The sequence below is a fragment of the Triticum aestivum genome, chromosome 7D (assembly GCF_018294505.1).
Source record: "Triticum aestivum cultivar Chinese Spring chromosome 7D, IWGSC CS RefSeq v2.1, whole genome shotgun sequence".
NCBI lineage: Eukaryota > Viridiplantae > Streptophyta > Magnoliopsida > Poales > Poaceae > Triticum > Triticum aestivum.
The window spans coordinates 16141817-16160141 of record NC_057814.1 but is presented as its reverse complement, the minus strand read 5'-3'; the positions used below and the strand labels follow the sequence as shown (position 1 = coordinate 16160141).

General features: G+C 40.9%; 1 protein-coding gene across 1 annotated transcript; it reads left to right on the top strand.

Moving 5' to 3' along the window:
• Positions 1-16531: 16531 nt before the first annotated feature.
• LOC123163634 (uncharacterized) lies at positions 16532-18025 on the top strand. The gene is made up of 2 exons (XM_044580994.1): positions 16532-16872; positions 16959-18025. Exons 1-2 carry the CDS (start codon positions 16726-16728, stop codon positions 17238-17240), a joined length of 429 nt encoding a protein of 142 aa, XP_044436929.1. The 5' UTR covers positions 16532-16725; the 3' UTR covers positions 17241-18025.
• The last annotated feature ends 300 nt before the right edge of the window (positions 18026-18325 follow it).

Genomic DNA, 18325 nt, shown 5'->3' with positions numbered 1-18325 from the left:
CAATGGAGATACAACGTCAGAGCCCTTAATTCTTTGGTTTACCCTTGCAATCAAGGCCGAAATCAAGGCTGGTGCATCCCGCAAATCATAGTCTCTGTCTGATCCGTTTTCGCACGGTGCCGGCGAAGGTAACAAATCCGTTTCTACCTCCTTGGCGCCTCTGATGGCAGCGGGATCGATCGCCCGCAGTAACCAGTCCAGACCACGAGACGTCTCACCTCAGTCCCAAACCCTCCTCCCATTCTCACGTTGCACAAAGAGGAACCGTCGCAAACACGCACCCACAGCAGCAATCCAGGTGCTGGATGGGCTCCAATGGAGATACAATGTTAGAGCCCTCAATTCCTCGGTTTACCCTTGCAATCAAGGCTGAAATCAAGGCTGGTGCATCCCTTCTCCTCTCCTCACGCAAGTCATAGTGAATCTAAATTAATTAGGACTATTTTATATTAACATAATTCAGCAGTTTCACTGGGTTCTTTCTCGCTCCGCTGTGCAACGACAAGAACTACCACAACCAACCGATTTGCTTGGGATGAGCCATCCTCTTTTTCTGGAAGTCTGGTGTAAGTTTGTTGGTATACAACCATATGAATCATTGAATCAGATTTGGAAACATCTCCTTTATTCCTTTCCCATATATTACCATACAGGAGGTTATATGGATGGCAAGCTGTTGATAACTGGTGGCAATCCATCAGTATTTGAGAACAAAGCTCCATTACAGAAGAAGCTTACCATCCATGGATCAGTTTTTCTTGAATGGATGGTAAGCTTCATGGATCTGTTTTATGTTTGAGCAGCGCACATACTGTAATTATACAGAATGTATTTGTTAGCTTCTTCTGTAACATGCATGCATATTTCACATGCTTTTTTGGTGGTCAACGGTATTCGATGGTTATTCGATGCAAAATATGAAAACTATCAACTGAGAGTGGTTTCATCAAACCTGGTGCTAATTTGAGTGTGGCAACGAGATTATTTGAGTTTTTCTAATTTGGATAATGTACGTTTGATTCCATTTAGCTCATGTCCTTGATCTCATTTTGAAGCATGTACCCTGCGTGTTAGGTACAGTTTTGTTATCATCTGAATATGCAAATCAATCGCACCTTAGTATGAGTCATTCATGTATTTTCTATTTCATCGTTGGATCACACAATTCATACATTTTTATATTTTGATAACACAGTATCAGCTGGCCACCGAGTAAGACATTAGCTATTATGAGGTTATGGAGATATCAAGTTAGTAGGATTAAGCAATTATTATTGTTGTTCAAATAAAACTTACGCCATGAAGTGACTTGGTGAAATCCATGTATTTTGGGGTACTTAGTTCATCCACATTTTTCTGTCATTAGTTATTATTCAGTTATAATCTTCTTATCTTTAGCTTTACAACTCCGCTTGAGGAAATAAGGAAAAAAGAATGCACGTCAAAGAAGGTGTTCCCAAGTAATACATTGAAATACCAAGGATCTATATGACACTTACATGAGTATCCTATGTTGTATTTACTCAATTATGACATCCGCATTAACGAACAACGAATTTTATTCGTTATGATGGATTTGAAAAGAAATCTATTTATCGTTTTGAACCGGATAATCTTTAGTGGTACCTTTATTCAAGGATGGATGCACAAGTATTGTTGAATGAATTATTGCTCTGAGTACAATAGGCATTATTGAATGCATTGTTACGAAAGTGCGTTCGGGCATAATTAGTTGTATGCATGGTTTGTTCACTATGGTTGTGATTTTCTTATACGCAGGTAGGTACGTATTTTTAGAGAAGTGGCATCATTAGAAATCTCAAATGCAGAATGGTCACATGACTCGGAGAACGGACTCAATACAACAACACAAAATGTTCATATTTTGCTCCCAGGATCACAACAAGAGTCATGAGATGGACTCATTTATGCAGAGAAGAGTGAATACACATGATTCTTTCAGTATGCTGCCCTAAGTGTGCTTGGTCAATGTTGTTCAAGAATTTTTATATGAAGAAATTCAATGGATAGGATTTGCATAAGATTATGTGATGCATATTTCTAATATATAAAAATCAGTTTCATACAAAATCAGTAAGGTCCCAGTTTCATTAGTACTAAGGATGGAAATCCTGATGCTATTGTAATTAAGTCTCCACTTGCATTGGTATCACACTGATTCGTCTCTATATATTTAACCCTTCCATATTTGGTATATATTAGGTAAATTGCATTGTGCTAAACAGGGAAAATTATATTCGCATAGATCCTTACTAAAACGCTTTTGGGTCATGCATGTTGTTTGCGCATTAGCTATATGTGCGTTAGAAGTTTGCATAAGATGTCTTACTGCTTCAATCTAATAGATTTGTGCATCTTCATAGTTATTACACCAATGTGCGGTCTTGATAATTAATATCTTACCGCAATATCGCCAATGTTTTCAGAAGTTTTCTTACCTATCAAAGTTCTTTAGTTGTTCAAAGATTAATGATCATGTTTTTCTAATGGTAGCTAGCCCGTGCAGATGCACGGGTTGCCGACTAGTATCTCTAATAGTCTGGACCCAGATCAGTTGTTCTCGCCGTCTCGAAACACACAAGAGACATACGACACTGATTTATTGCAATACACTTGTTTCGTATTTTAGTTCTTCTGACCTACTCCCTCCGTTTCTAAAGATTAATTAGTATTTTTTTAAATATTTTAATATAAACTACATACGGATGTATATACATGTATTTAAGTGTATAGATTCACTCATTTTGCTCCATATGTAGTGCATATTGCAATCTCTAAAAAGGCTTATATTTTGGAATGGAGGTAGTAGTTGCTAGACAACAAAGTGTTATATGAGTACATACATCAGCTAAAGGACACGGCCCCCACGTCGTGGTTAATCCAACTCGTGTGGTCCTTCCGATGTCATCAAGGCGAGGTAGCTCGTGGCACGAGCACAAGGAAAAGCAGCAGGCCATCTACGGAGCCTGTCCTCTGAGGAGATATCAAAAATCTTTGTGGCAGAATTGAGTATAGAACATTCACGGACGTCACCAGCACACCGATATTTTCTGGCACGGCAATGACAAATTTTCCACGTTGTAAAACATTTTGAGCACTGATCTCCCGGTGGCTCTGACTTGTAAGTTTAAAAGGACGTGCAGCTCTATTTCTGATACCTCCTAACCCTAGATTGATCTGGCTTTGCTGGACTCTTCTGCATTAGCTTAAATCATAAATAATTGTGGAACAATTATTCAGAAATGTTATAACCTTGCAAGACCTCAATTGGTGGATGTGTATACAGATACATACACTCTTCGTTGTCTTTTGGGCTCCCATCAACCTGGTTATATCCTCTATGGTCTTTGCCCCACAGGCATCTATGGCCTCCAGATGTGCACTACATTTCCGTCAGCTGACAATGGGCAGCCACCGTCCATCCAGACGCACTTATCTTTAATTGGGAGGAAAATTACAATATGGCTCTTTAATCCAATGGTCGACTCGTTTGTGGTTCTACAGGACAATGGTAGTCAGATTAGAGTGCCACGTAAAATCCGACTGTTTGTTCTCCAGCGCGTGAGAAGTGGGTGTGCTCGATAATTGGGCTTTTACTGACTTGTTAATCTAACAACTTCTGAATTGGGTGATCTCAAGTTTTGTTCGTGTTTCAAAAATATGTTCAGTTTTCGAAAAAATGTTCTCAAAATTGAAAAATTGTTCTCATTACACAAAAAAATTCATGTATTCAAAAAAAATGCAGAGAATATACCGGATTTTATTTTTTGTTCACGTATTAATAAAATCACACTTTCAAATTTGTTTGGGATTTTTCAAAAATTGATCTCCATTTCAAAATTTGTTCTCAAGATTCAAAAAAACAGTTCGTGCTTCTGAATTTGTTCTCCATTTTGAAATTTGTTGTCGAGATTCAAAAAATGTTCATGCTTTAAAAATTGTTCACAAATTCCAATGTTTTCAAAAAATGTTCTCAAAATTCAAAAACTGTTCTCATAACACAAAAAAGTTCAATACTTTAGAAATTCAGAAAATCTACCAGATTTCAATTTTTTTCACGTATTCAAAACAAATTCATGCTTCCAATTTTTTTTGGAATTTTTCAAAATTGTTCTCCGTTTCAAAATCTTTTCTCAAAATTCAAAAATGTTCGTGCTTTAGAAAATTGTTCGCGCATCGAAATTTGTTCTCCGTTTCAAACTTTGTTCTCAAGATTCAAAAAAGGTTCATGCTTTAAAAAATTGTTCACAAATTCCAAAACCTTCATGTTTTCAAAAAATGTTTGGAAAATTCAAAATTTGTTCATTTTCATAAATTTTGTTTGCGTTTGTGAAAAAAATTGGGGAAAATATCGGGATTTTGTCAAACAGTGTTGAGTCCAGAACCGTAGTTAGTTTCACACTCGTATTCGAAGTGGACTGAATGGGCCGGCCTAGTCAGCGCCCCCTATGCGACGGGGCGTATATTTGCCACAGAACGCCACAAATAGGAGCTCCTGGCAAACGGTAGTTTATGCTTGCTGGTAACTGGTTGGTCCAAGGTTAACGGTGACGCGATAAATATGGCTTCAGGAGACCGCCAAGATTGCTCACGAATGGGCAGGGAATCTATTTACGATGCACACATTTTCGATAAAGAGTTGATTTTATTGACTCAAAATAAGATATCAAGATGATACAAACACAATGAGCATATATTGGGCCTTTTGATAGTTAGCATGCACACAACCAACACCAATGTGCGCACGCCCACGCACACACACAAAAAAAAAACTAGAAACATTGACTTGATAGTTAGGACACTAGTAGAAAACAGGGCTTTGGCCACAGGGCAATATTCACATTAGTCCCGGTTCAGTCACGAACCGGGACTAATGTGAGCATTGGTCCCGGTTCGTGCGGCTAAGGCATTAGTCCCGGTTCAAATGGGACCTTTAGTCCCGGTTGGTGCCATGAACCGGGACTAAAGGGTGCGATGCCCATTAGTACCGGTTCGTGGCACCAACCGGTACTAAAGGTTAGACCTTTAGTCTCGGTTCGAGCCACCAACCGGTACTAATGGGGTTTGAGGCATTAGTACCGGTTCATGGCACGAACCGGTACTAAAGGTCCCATTTTCAAACTCTACCCCCCCCCCCCCCCGATCGCCTTTTCAGTTTTGTAAAAAGCAAAAGAAAATGATAAAAACTTCAAAAATTAAAATCCTTCCAGATGTAGTAACATGTACTGGTTAGGAAAATTTAAAAACTTAAATTTGGACATGTTTTGCAAAAAGTGTAGGGAAAATGTAAAACGGCTATAACTTTTGCATACGATGTCAGAAAAAAGTATAATATATCAAAATGTTCAGCACGAAAATACGCATCCGATTTTGACTGCCTACGGCCTGTTTGCAAATTTTTAGAATCCTCAAATTCTAAAAGGAAAAAAGTTATGCTCAAATTTCAGTTTTTTTTAATTTTTGTTAAATCTGGTCAAACTATGGTCAAACTACTTATTCAAGAAGTATTAGTGTTACTAAATAATTATTCAAGAATATTAGTGTTACTAAATAATTATTTCAGTTTTTTTGAATTTTGGTCAAATCTGGTCAAACTGTGGTCAAACAACGGTCAAACTAATTATTAAAGAAATATTAGTGTTACTAAATAATAATTTCTTTTTTTTTGAATTTTGGTCAAATCTGGTCAAACTATGGTCAAACTACTTATTCAAGAAGTATTAGTGTTACTAAATAATTATTCAAGAATATTAGTTTTACTAAATAATTATTTTAGTTTTTTTGAATTTTGGGCAAATCTGGTCAAACTGTGGTCAAACAACGGTCAAACTAATTATTAAAGAAATATTAGTGTTACTAAATAATTATTTCTGTTTTTTTTTAATTTTGGTCAAATCTGGTCAAATTGTGGTCAAACTGTGGTCAAACTATGGTCAAACTACTTATTCAAGAAATATTAGTGTTACTAAATAATTATTGTTTTTTAGAACAATAGTTTCAAACTCAGACAGTGAAATGTGTGACTTCATGCTCAAGCTAAATTCCTGAGGGTTATCAGGATTGACATCTTATTATTGTCAGGAACACAACAAGTGCAGACTTGGAAACAAGGGAGAATACAACCCGGAAGTTAAGCGTGCTCAGGCTGGAGTAGTGAGAGGATGGGTGACCGTCCGGGAAGTTAGATGATTTGGAATGATGAGGGGTGATTAGAGATTAGAGGTTAAATTGAGCAGTGATGAGGGGTGGTGATTAGAGATTAGAGGTTAAAATAATTCAGAAATTTGAAAATAAAAAAAAATTCAAACAAAAAAATTCAAAAGAAAAAATCATAAAATTTCCTTTAAAGGTGGACCTCCAGGCAGCGGCCACGTGGAGGTCCTTTAGTCCCGGTTCGTGTAAGAACCGGGACTAAAGGGGGAGGCTTTAGTAACGAGCCTTTAGTCCCGGTTCAAAAACCGGAACAAAAGGCCCTTACCAACCGGGACAATAGGCACTTTTTCTACTAGTGGGACCAAAACAATACGTAGGTGAGGAAAAAAAGCAAAATGATCAAATCGGCCTATTCACTCCATACTCCCTCTATTCCACAATGTAGTGCGCCCGCTCTTTCCGGGAATTGGTATTTCGATACGAATCCAGTGTTATAATTTTTGCTCCCGCCGCAATCGGTCTCGTTGGCTAAATTTATGGTCAAACTTAGATTTCGGGAAATGCGGGTGCACTACATTGTGGAATGGAGAGAGTATTAAACATGCCTTTCATTGCATTCAAAATACATAAATTTTAGAAGTAGAGTGCACTATACAAAAATATTAGAAGTGGAGGGTGTCGGTGCTAAAACTAGCGGATCTCGGGTAGGGGGTCTGGAGCTGGTGGTCTTGGAACGATGGTAACAGGAAGAATGGGGACACGATATTTTACCCAGTTTCGGGCCCTCTCAAGGAGGTAAAACCCTACGTCCTGCTCTTGTTATATTGACTGTGGATGTGGTACAAAGAAAGTATGATCTACCTCAAGATCGTTTGAATGAGTTCCAAGAGCTAGACGTTGAAATTGTGCCTCTACAGACTAAGCCCCTCTTCTTAAATAGGCATCGAGGTTATCTAGGGTTTACACATGGTCGGTTACAATCTGGTGATAAACATGCCGATCATTCAATCTTGATTACGTCGAGGACCAGTGCATGCATGGTCCATTCTTCAGTTCTTGGTGGGTCGTCGGCTCGACACAAGAACTGCGAGATGACGTGGTGTGCACCCCCTAATCCAAAGAGGCGTCTTCTCCTCCTAGTCTGGTTGGACCAAATTTTGACAAACCCAAACAAGTCTAGACTTCCAATTAGGCCCTAGAGCCTCACGGACAAAGTACCAAAGAAATTTGCCAGCCAGGCAAGCGAAAAATATATGGGTCCTAGTCTCTAGGACACCGCAAAAGAGGCATAAACCATTGGCAGGACCATTCCGCTTGACAACCTCTATTCCAGATGGAGACAATTCCGTGGAAGCTGCCACGTGAAGATCTTGGTCATTCGATGTGAGGGTGCCTTCCACAAAGGTGTGGTCCACACAAGAGTCAGTCGCTAGCATAAGGTGCTGTATGTGGAGCCACTAAAGAAGAGCCCCAAAGTGGAAGCTCCGTTCAAAGGCTGGGCTCAATCAATGGTTTCCTTGGGTCCAAACGTTCTTCAGAACAAGATGTTCCAATTCCCATTGTGGGTAGCCAAGAACCTCAACAACATTTGGCCTGAGGAGATAGAAAGCAAGTCCAAGAAATCAATATATAACGGAGATCCAGGAAACCAAGGCTCCAGCCAAAAGAAGGTCCCTATCCATTGCCTATGGAGACTAAAAGTTCTAGTCAAATGTCATGCTTGATTGACTGGATCGACCTGTAGAAATGGGACCCCGCAAGGATAGCTCAGGCAAGATAGGAGGTGAGGCGGTGCGTGTTAGAGTCTCTAGCTGCCGGAGGATTGACCGGGTTGGAGGAAGAAGAACGCGGTGGCAGGGAAAAAAGAGACCACGGCAGAGATGACTTAACTGAAGCTGACTAGTTTACAATATGAATATTATACAAACCCAACATTATTTGGTGCGTGACATCAGAGTCTTAGCTTCCAACCCAACACTTGGCCACCGGTGTGTAACCGAAACAACATTATCATCGTTGTTCTACAAAATAATGTTTGGTTCGTAACTTCATATAACATAACTGTTTTGTGGACTTTTTCCCTTAGCGACGCACAGAGTTGGGAGAACTAGTTTTACCTGTCAACATTTCCAATACGTTTATAATGTTAGAAGTGATCAGACACATATAAATCTCGATCGATCGAATTATATCTGAACATTTCCCTACATGCATGCATAAGATATTAGCACTTATATTCTTCACTACTAGTAAATATTAGTTTAAGGATCACGCTTTGTTGTAGATATTGTTTGATTCTTTTGGTGAAATTAATTTGAGATTTTTGTATATTTTTCAATCTTTTGAAGGTTGCATTTGATAGGTTCAAGTTTCATTAAAGCGGATAAAGAAATTACAGTGCATTAGTGTTTTGGCACAGCCAATGCAATTTTTATTATCACATCCTTTGGGAAGTTACATAGTGAAATTTATAACGTCTTAGTGTAAATGTTCTAGCGCTTCATTTCACCTTTGGGGAGTGTGTTTTCACAATGGGACATCTCTTGTCCTAGGGATACACCTTTACAAAAAATGCATTGTTTCATCAAGGACCATATCTTGTCAGTGAATGTTTCTGTTCATGTAACAGACATCATTTCACCATTAAATGTCTTTTTAAGTCGAAGAACATGACTGTGGGAGATGCGCCAACTTCTAAGATTCAATACACTCAATTAATCCTATTTACTCTAATGACTATTCTTTGTAAAGTGTTGTGTCTTAATGAGGATGCTTCACAAGTTAATTTTACAATGAGGCCTCTTCCAATGGGCAGGTGCCTAGATGAGGGGCTAAGTGTATTAAAAACTTTAGCAACTAAAGGCCCCAATATAGGTGCTTAACTTGTTGTAGCTAAGTTTCCTTCATTTAATGATTTAGCAACTAAACTCTTCCATGGATTAGTGAGCTTTCATCATTAAATTAGTGTTGCCTAGGTTCACGCACTCGGCCTTTTTGCTTCCTAGGTAGTGCATTGGAAGGGTCTAAAGAAGGACTTACGCCTCTCCCAATGCTCCACCTTGTACATGTGCTAAGGTTGCCAATTAAGCAGAAAATCTGATGTGACGTGTTAATTAAGAAGAGAGAGAGTAGTATGGTGACCTCAGGAGGAAACGATGCTAAGCCCATGTACCTAGGTGGAATCACAAATCTGAGTCTATCCCTAATTAAATGAAGGGAGCTTAGCAACCAGAAACTAAGCACCTATGCATTGAAAAATTTAGTTGCTAAGCCTTATAATGCACTTGGCACCTCTTCTCACCCACGCATGATGGCCTTCCGCGTAACTGCATCAGATATTTGATGATTAAGGTATTACTCATTTGTTAATCTATGACGTGATTCGTCGTCTAATACCTTTAGGCGCAGCACCAGGAGTACGTAGACGGAAGCTAATAAAGGTAGACGCACAAGTACATAGCCTAATCGTTTGATAAGTTAGTACGTCGGCTGCATGAACACATTAACAGGAGGTTGTGATCAAATACATAGAACACTTACTTAATCTGACATAGTAGTACATGATGAAAGACATAGGATATTCGCAGGGGCATGCAGCTGCATGGGCACACACCTGTCCAGCCTGCCCGGCCACACGACTTGCTCACTATCTGCAAAGTTGTTGGACGAGAGAACTTGTAGTTTTAAGTCTTACTCCCTCCGTTCTATAATTCTTTACGAGCGAATAATGGAACGGAGAGAGTAGTATCTAAAACCTATGATTTTTTACGGAACTTAATAGAGATTCAAAAACTCATCAAACCGTATTGAAATGGGTCTTATTTCAAAGCACTTGTCACAATGAACGCGAATCTGAAAACAAAACTTATTTCAGACTGCCCTGTTTGATAGCAAAGTATTTTGATAATACCACCGTTTTTGAGATTACCATAGTATTTTTTACAATGACCTGTTTGGTTGTCCATAACAACTGTGGTTTTAATACTGTAGTATTTGCCAAACTGTGGTTTTTTCTCTTTATAAAAAAAAGAACCTCAGACCTCTTTTTAAAATACAGAGGAGCCGAAAAGAAGGGTCTCACGTCGTTATCCTTCCCCTTCCCTCTTTGTTCAACAACTCGCTCCTACCACGCCGCCGCCACGCCGCCCTGTCGCGTTTGGAGGTATCTCCCTTGTCGGCCATGGGGAAACAACAAGACGGCAACGGAGAGACCAAAGGTTAGTAGACTGTCCTTCATCCTCCCCCATTGGCTCCTCCCACATCTTCACGCCGACCGCTGGCCCCTTCCTCCGCCCGTGATGGACTAGGCCAGGGCACTAGATCTATTTGGTTCTTGCTATCTCCAAAGGATGAATCCTTGTTTGAGCCAAAATCTATATGTTCGATTCATGTTCCTTCTCCTTTATAAAGTCTGGTATGATGCACACGGGTAACCCGAGGGAGCGAGCTGCTGTTGCGTTTGAGATCAGTGAAGGCGCCGCTACGAAGGTTTTTGTACCTCAGATTGCTCAGAGGTCGTCTGCCTAATTACTCCGCCGCCGTTGCTGCCGCTAATCATAATTAGTCTAATTGATCCATATATTATATTCTAGTACTACACTACGGTGCTACTTCCATGCACTATATTTTTCAGCTAGCTACCACATGTCGTCAAGAATAATTCAGAGGTCATCCCCTTACATGCGTGTTGAACAAAAGCATGGATGAGAGTGATTGTATTATTGTCAATTTTCCTGATGTTTGTGTTGATTTGAACGCTTTATTTGATGCATTTTGTTTCTCAATTGCAGAAAAGAAAAACAGAGCATCAGGGACCACTACTCAATTAGACCTTCTAGTTTCTGTGATGAAAGAGTATGCAGATGCTGCTAAATTTCGTGGTCAGAATGGATGGACCAAAGAAGGATGGAAAAGCATGGCTACACGCTTGAACAATCAGTTTCCGATAGCTAATTTTGTTGTTGATCAACTAAAATTTAGGGAGCAGCGGTTGAAGAAAGAATATTTTATTGTCAAATCTACTGTAGAGAAGAGTGGCTTCGGTTTTGATCCTATTAACAAAATGCTAACAACCATTCCAGAAAAATGGGATGAATTGAGCAAAGAACAACAGAAGTGGAGATACAAAGCTTTCCCTTACTATGATGATTTGCATGCAATTTATGATGGTACGTTGGTTTCACATGTAATCAATTTAGCATATGTTCTTGCTTGCTTGTAGTTTACAATCTATTCCTCTGTACCCATGTAAATTAGCGGAGGGCAAGGGTTGTAAGAGGACAATAGATCAGGTTGAAGAGAGGTTCAGTTCGGCTACAGATATGCCACAAGGGGAAACCTTCACACAACAAGTTCTAAATGCCGCGGGCTTAATTCGCCTAGTCCAACATTACCGGCTCCAGACTTTGAAGATCAACATTATGAGTGGAGTAAAGGCATATATGGTGACGATGTCGAAGTATTTCCTGTTGAAAACACAGAATGTCTGGAGAATAATAGTAACCAATTTCCCACAGAAGACGTGAACACACTTCCTGACCCACCACCTATGAAAAAGGCTAGGGCTTCTAAAGGCAATGATGAAGGTAAGGCTAAGAGAGGCAAAGACACAACAATTGAAGATCTGGTTGCAGTTAGAAAAGAAGAACTTAAAACTTATGTGGATGTAAAGACGAAGCAAATTTTTTTTGAAAGTAAAGACGAAGCAAATTGAGAGCTACAGAGACGTGAAAATGGCGCTGATGGAAAAAAAGAATCCTGACAAAGGTCCTTATTGCATTGCCAATTGCATTGTCAAACTTAAGACCATGCCAGATCTCTCAGCAAGTGAACATCTGAAGACGATCGAGTATCTGAAAGGACAAAGAGCTGACCGTGAAATCTTCATGACAGTGGAGCATGATGTGGTTCTGGAGATCCTCAAGAAAGTGCTTGGCCGTCAAATTTAAAGTAACAATTCATTCTAGTTATTTTTGTATGAGAAAGAAAATTCTTTGATACTCTATTATTTGTTTATCGATTCATATTACTTTCGGTTTACATTTTAGTTCAAAAGATATCACTGTGCACGGTGCCATGTGCCATGAATAAAAAGAGGAACACGAATATATATTAGCATACATTTGTTTCAGCACTAAATTTGGTTTTGATGGTGCTCTTATTGCTTCCATAAACGTACAATCCTTCAATTTTGTTACTTCCGTCATGCTATTTTTGCTCCCGGATTATTGGTGGTAGTACATGTGTGTTGTATAGTGCAATAATTATTTTGGTGGGCGTTGCACGTTTGATCAATTGTTTAGAAGAAAATAGCATTGTAGAGGACACAAACACTCATATTTGCTGCACCAGTTGATAGCTGCATCTTACATTAGATATCTACTCATAAATGTAAAGCAAAGCTACTACATTATTTTGATAAAAAAATATTCTACTGATCATATGAGTTTTATTCTAGCTTCAACAATTCCACTAGTCATGTGCTATTTCTTCTAGCCCGCTCCTGCAGATACTGACAGTAGTCTCTCCACATGGATTCAGCAATTTGATCCCTTTTTGAATGACCCAATGCACGCCGCTCATTGAGAGATTGTACATTACTTCTATATTTTGTATCCCCACTTGGAATATCAACTATATGTTTTGGTCAATATTGGAGCCAACCTAGTCAAACCATTGTTCTCCCCCTCGTGATTGCAAATAAAGTTATGAACTGCACAACATGCTCTGACTATCAGGTTGAGATTCAATTGGGTATTGTGAGGCACACTTCAATACTGGGAAACGCTTCTTCACAACGCCAATGATACGCTCTATGTGATTACGCAGTTGTGCATGCCTGAGATTGAATAGCTCTTTAGCATTTTGTGGCCTTTGGTTGCATTTAGCTTGCTCGTTCAAATGGTATCTGAAATTTCAAAAAATAATGAAGATAGTTATATGTGCACTTAGAGTTGTTGTTCTAATAGAAGAATTTGTTTATACCTGACATTCCAGTAGGGTGCAATAAAATTAGGTGTATTTTCATATCCTGCATCAACCAAATAAAATTTTCCCTCTGGCACATAGAAATAATTTTCTAGTGCATCTTGTAGCGCTCGAGCATCAGAAGCCGAACCTTCCTAACCCGCACTAACATGGACGAACTGATTATCAAAATTACATGCCACCATGACATTTTGTGATAATGTTCCTTTTCTATTGTGATATGGGTCCTGTAGTCTTGGAGATATGCTAATCGGAACATGCGTCCCATCAATTGCTCCGATACAATCCTTCATAAAGACAAGTAATACTGATGAGAAATATGTAACAATATTTATAAATTATATGTAAGAACTACAAGATGCATACCTGAAAGTACGGCATAAACTTAGGGTTGCTTGAAACTTTTAAAGGAACATTAATTGGTGGCAATTGTATGAGCCGTCCAGATACTGACATGATACTTTGTAGCAGTTTATTGAAATATGTGCTTATAGATTGACCACTATGTTGAAATCGCCCTTGTAGAGTACGGTTGCTTGCATTCACCGAAAGGGTATATAAGAATATTGCTACTTGTTCTTCCACGCAAACAAGCCTCTCATCTTGTAGAAGTTGTCTCTCTCGGAAGCACTTCACCAAATTATGGAATACATATTTTTCCATTTGAAAATCTCTTTTACATCTCAATTCATGACCCTCCAAAACTTCTCTCACGTACTTATCTCCCCTAAGGATGGAAGTGTGAATACGTTGGCGCTTGGTTGAACCTCTCTCGCTTGTGTATACGGCTTTGAGGATGGCCAACTCATCATCTTCTCGGTGTTTACGCTTCAAAAAATTCCCCCACATGGATGGAGCAATTAGGAGGACTTACAGAGGACAGAGAGATGCAAAGAGTGAATGCGCGGAGCGTGGCCGCGCAATTCCAGTCCTCGTGCAGCTGTTCCCGCTCAACAGTGACGTAGATGACTGGCGAACTACGCCGTGGTGGGTCGCCACCTCCACGCGTAGCTCCGCTGCGCCTCGATGGTGACGCGAAGAAGGCCAAGCTGATCCTTCTATGTGTAGCTTCGCCACCAGGTGAGTCACAGGCGGCGCCGGGCTGTGGGTGGTCTTTTTTGTATGATATCTCTTTTTATATACAAGCTAGCCGTTCAGCTTCGGTTGTTATGCACGCAGATGTCAAGGGATAGCCAGCTAGCTAGCTACAAAAACGCAACAGAAGTGTATTCAAACGACCGGCTAGCTGCGTGTGCACGCAACGGCTATGTAGCTGCTGGAGTATTTGAACGCAACGGCTAGGTAGTAAAATTTACAGCGTTGTGCGGCAACAACCAAACAAGTTCTTTTTATTGTCAATACTTCAAAATATTGTGTTTTGGTAAAACCACTGTATCTCATACCTACAGGCAAAATTACTGCAGTTTTGGATACTTCAGTTTATATAATACTTTGCTATCAAACACAGCAACGCAATGCATGCGTATTGAAATAGGGGCGGTTGCCCCAAATCCCCTTCTTGAAACAAACGCAATGCATGCGACAACATGAAGATGCCAAGTTATAGATACAGGCTTCTGTTTCTTTCGTTGCTTCTATCTGAGTTACTGGTTAAATGGGGATATATATATATATATATATATATAAGCATACGCGCGCAGGCCTAACAGTCAATACACATGCATGCAACCCCGAACGTGGCTGACGAACGCGGCTGAAATAGATCACAAAGGTGACTCGCAGAGATGAAACGTGGCCGGAGACTTGCCGTTACGACATCCAACGTTGCAGTTCACCCGTCACGGCAGCATTGCTCAGGAGTTGTCTAGACTAGAGCATTTAAAAGGCGAAACTGGAGGCCAGTCCAAGCAGACCTACATGTATGGCTCCCGAAACCAATGATTTAGAAAATCCCCCATCGCGTATTCATCGTCCCAGCGTCAGGCAACCTACAGAAGTCCTATCAGTAGCCGCTGCTCACCCCGCATCCACAACTCTTGTTCGACTCCTATCATGTTGTCCGATTTCTGATACCTCCTAACCCTATTGCACGACCTACATGATAGATGATTGTTGCACGAATCTGGCAAGCGAACGTAATTTTGTGAGACCTCATCGAGTGGACGTGTATATGGATATGTATTCTCTTCATCTCCTTTTATGGAGCTCCCTCCAACCAGATGGTGTCTTCTATGAGATGCTGCCCCATGAACGCCCCCAGCCTCCGCATGTGCACCGTGATTTCCTACATCTGATGTGGGCCCTCTCTCCATCCAGAAAATCCTATCTATTATTAACTTGAGGAAAACTGTAGGCAGGCTGACTCCATATATGGCTCTTAAATCCAGTAATTCAAGAACTCGTGCTACGGAATTTATTGGTGCTAAGCACAGCCATGAAAGTCCCTGCGTCAATATTGCCATTCTTGAGAGAACATTTGCCCATCAATAGTTTTATATTTTGCTTGTTGTAAGTCAAAGACCTGTTTGGACCTTCAGTATTAATTATTAAAAAGGGCTTTTTGGAGCTTCGGCTGAAAATTCTTTTGCGCTGGATGAGTCACATAATCATGACATTCCTCATGTTTTGCAGGTGTAACATGAGTTTTCGACCTCTCCGTTAACTGAGGAGAAAATTCACACCACGGAGTTTCAAATAGAACACAACAAGGCCCCTAGGCCAGACGGTTTTCGGCGGAGTTCTATCAATGTTTTTGTTATATGATTAAGGTGTACTTGATTCAGTTGTTTAACCAACTACATACAGAAAATGTTGACATTCCTAGTTTAAACTTTGGGAAAATTATTCTACTGCCCAAGACTAAGGATGCTAGTCGTATTCAGCAATATCCAGCGATTTACCTTCCAAACGACAGCTTTAAAATCTTTACGAAAGTAGCAACTAATCGGTTGAACAGGGTTGCAACTAATTTGGATAGGAAGAAAGGGCCCTGCTCTTATGGCCTGAGACGAAGTCTGGAAACCCAAAAGCCATGGAGGATTGGGTGTTATTAATATTGATTTCCACAACAAAGCCTATCTTATCAAGAATCTTGACAAATTCTATAATAATTTTGACCTTCTTTTGGTTAAGCTAGCATTGGAATGTTAGTACTCTTATTGTATATCTCTACCTAATAATAAAGGACGGAGGCTTTCATAGAGTTCCATACGTCATGTGTTTATATCCGTTAATTTTGTGTGAACCTCAAAGATTGACGGCTGAGATTTAAAAGGAGGAAGAATTTTTTTTTTGGCTAAACATAACTATTCACACGTTTCCTTGGGCCAAGCACGCCCTAGAGAAGGAGAGCTGCTCGAGCACGGTCGTTCAATTCGGTTTTATTACCCAATAAGAATCGTAGGGGCACAAGGGGAATCGCTGGAGGAGTTCTACAAGGTTCCGTTGGAGAGGTTGGGATGGACAACGTGGAGAGCTCCTCCTGTTCAGCGTCTCCTCAACCCTCGCCATCTCCTCGGCATCTGTCTCGGCGCCCGACGAGGAGCTGCTTTGTTGCCCACCGACGTCGCCTCCCCAACCCAGCCGTCCTCCACCGCTCCGCTCATGGGCATGTGGAAACGGGGCACGGGCCGCAACACTGGGCCGGAGGACACTGAGGAGAGCGCATGGGTAAGCGGCGGGAGGCCCTGCACAGGCAAAGCTCCGCGGACAAATTACTTCGCTGAAGAACTTCAGGCTTTGGTCGTACAGGTAGCAGCAGAAGCCCACACGCACGATGCTGCATCATTGGTTCGACGGATGCAGAGGACGTTGTATGACTTTTACATCTTCTACAGATCCGACTGCTGGCAAATTGCACCAGGCCATCCCTCGGCGGTTTCAGTGGCACTCCAACGTCCCACACTCTTCCTCGAGTCGAGACCCCCGGTGCGGGCGTGCGTCCAGCAGGAGTATCTACAAGCGTCGGTTTTGCTCGATGCCTCGACACCATCGTTCGCTATCTGGAGGAGGAGGGGGTTGGTGAGACCGAGGTGTCCAATGGGAAGAAGGCGGCCGGCGACGCGAAGGAGTACCTCGTTCTCGAGCGTGCAGCTGGCACGACCCATAGCCCGGAATGAGCCGCAGCTCTTTGGGCTTTAGATCGAAGCATGAATTTTTCCTTCTGTTAACCTGAATGCCGAGTTGCTGACTCGCCTGAATGTTATATTTTGGAGCTTCAACCAAACCTACAAATTGAGATGAATATTCAGAGATATAAGTGATACAAACCGCCATGCAAGACAAGTCGCCAAACCTACTAGATGTGGAATTGGACAGAGCAATTTTCTAGAAGTTACAACCATGCAAGACAAGTCATGGCACAAGGTGCCAACGGTGGAGGGAGAGTCGCGGTTTGCAGAAGGGTGGCCATGGTGTGAGACGCCGCCAGCAAAAGGCCAGTTGCTGCTGATGGAGTGCCCATCGAAGCAGTCACAGTCCAATCGCTGCTGACCTGAACGACCGATACCCGTCGGCGGAAGGCAGTGCCTAATCTTCGGTGGAAGTCTAGAAGGTGTTCGCAGCGCTCCAGACGATCGAATACGAATCCTATCAGCTCATAAACGCATGAAGATTCGAGGACTTATTCACCTAGATGGTGAATAAAAGAGAGGGCGTTATCAACTAATTGGTGTTCAAGTGGCTTGCTAGAGACTCATCTATGATCCATGTTGTTCGTCTTATCTCTGATGGTCCACAACAGAAATTTTCTGATCTTCACGGAAAACCAGTTTTACTGGATACAACGCCACTGATATATGTACACAGTACCGGTTGCACCTGATAGTAAGAATGATACTCAATTTGACAGGTAAAGTGCTAATGCACAACGAGATGGATGCTACTGCATGGTCGCCTCAGCCATATCCGCCTCTCGAAACTGAATATTTTGAAATATTCAAAAAGCTTATTGAGACTATTGATAGTGTTTCTCTACTACTCGAAGGCAATAGACGGGGTTGCCTCAGCCATGTCTGCCTCTCATAACTGAATGTTATGTCTGAAAATATCCAAAAAAAAAACTTATTGAGACTATTGATAGTGCTTCTCTACTACTGGAAGAAGATACTGAATAATCATTAGTCATTAATGTGATTATTTTCCTTTGAATCCACTACCCTTTTTGTGATGGAATTGATACCATCAAACTTGCCCGTCTTTGTAG

Excerpts from the sequence above, each read along its gene's own strand:
- LOC123163634 (XM_044580994.1), top strand. The coding sequence starts at position 16,726 with ATGGGCATGTGGAAACGGGGCACGGGCCGCAACACTGGGCCGGAGGAC. Across the intron at positions 16,873-16,958 it reads TTCAGGCTTTGGTCGTACAG|ATCCGACTGCTGGCAAATTG; the intron begins GTAGCAGCAGAA and ends CATCTTCTACAG.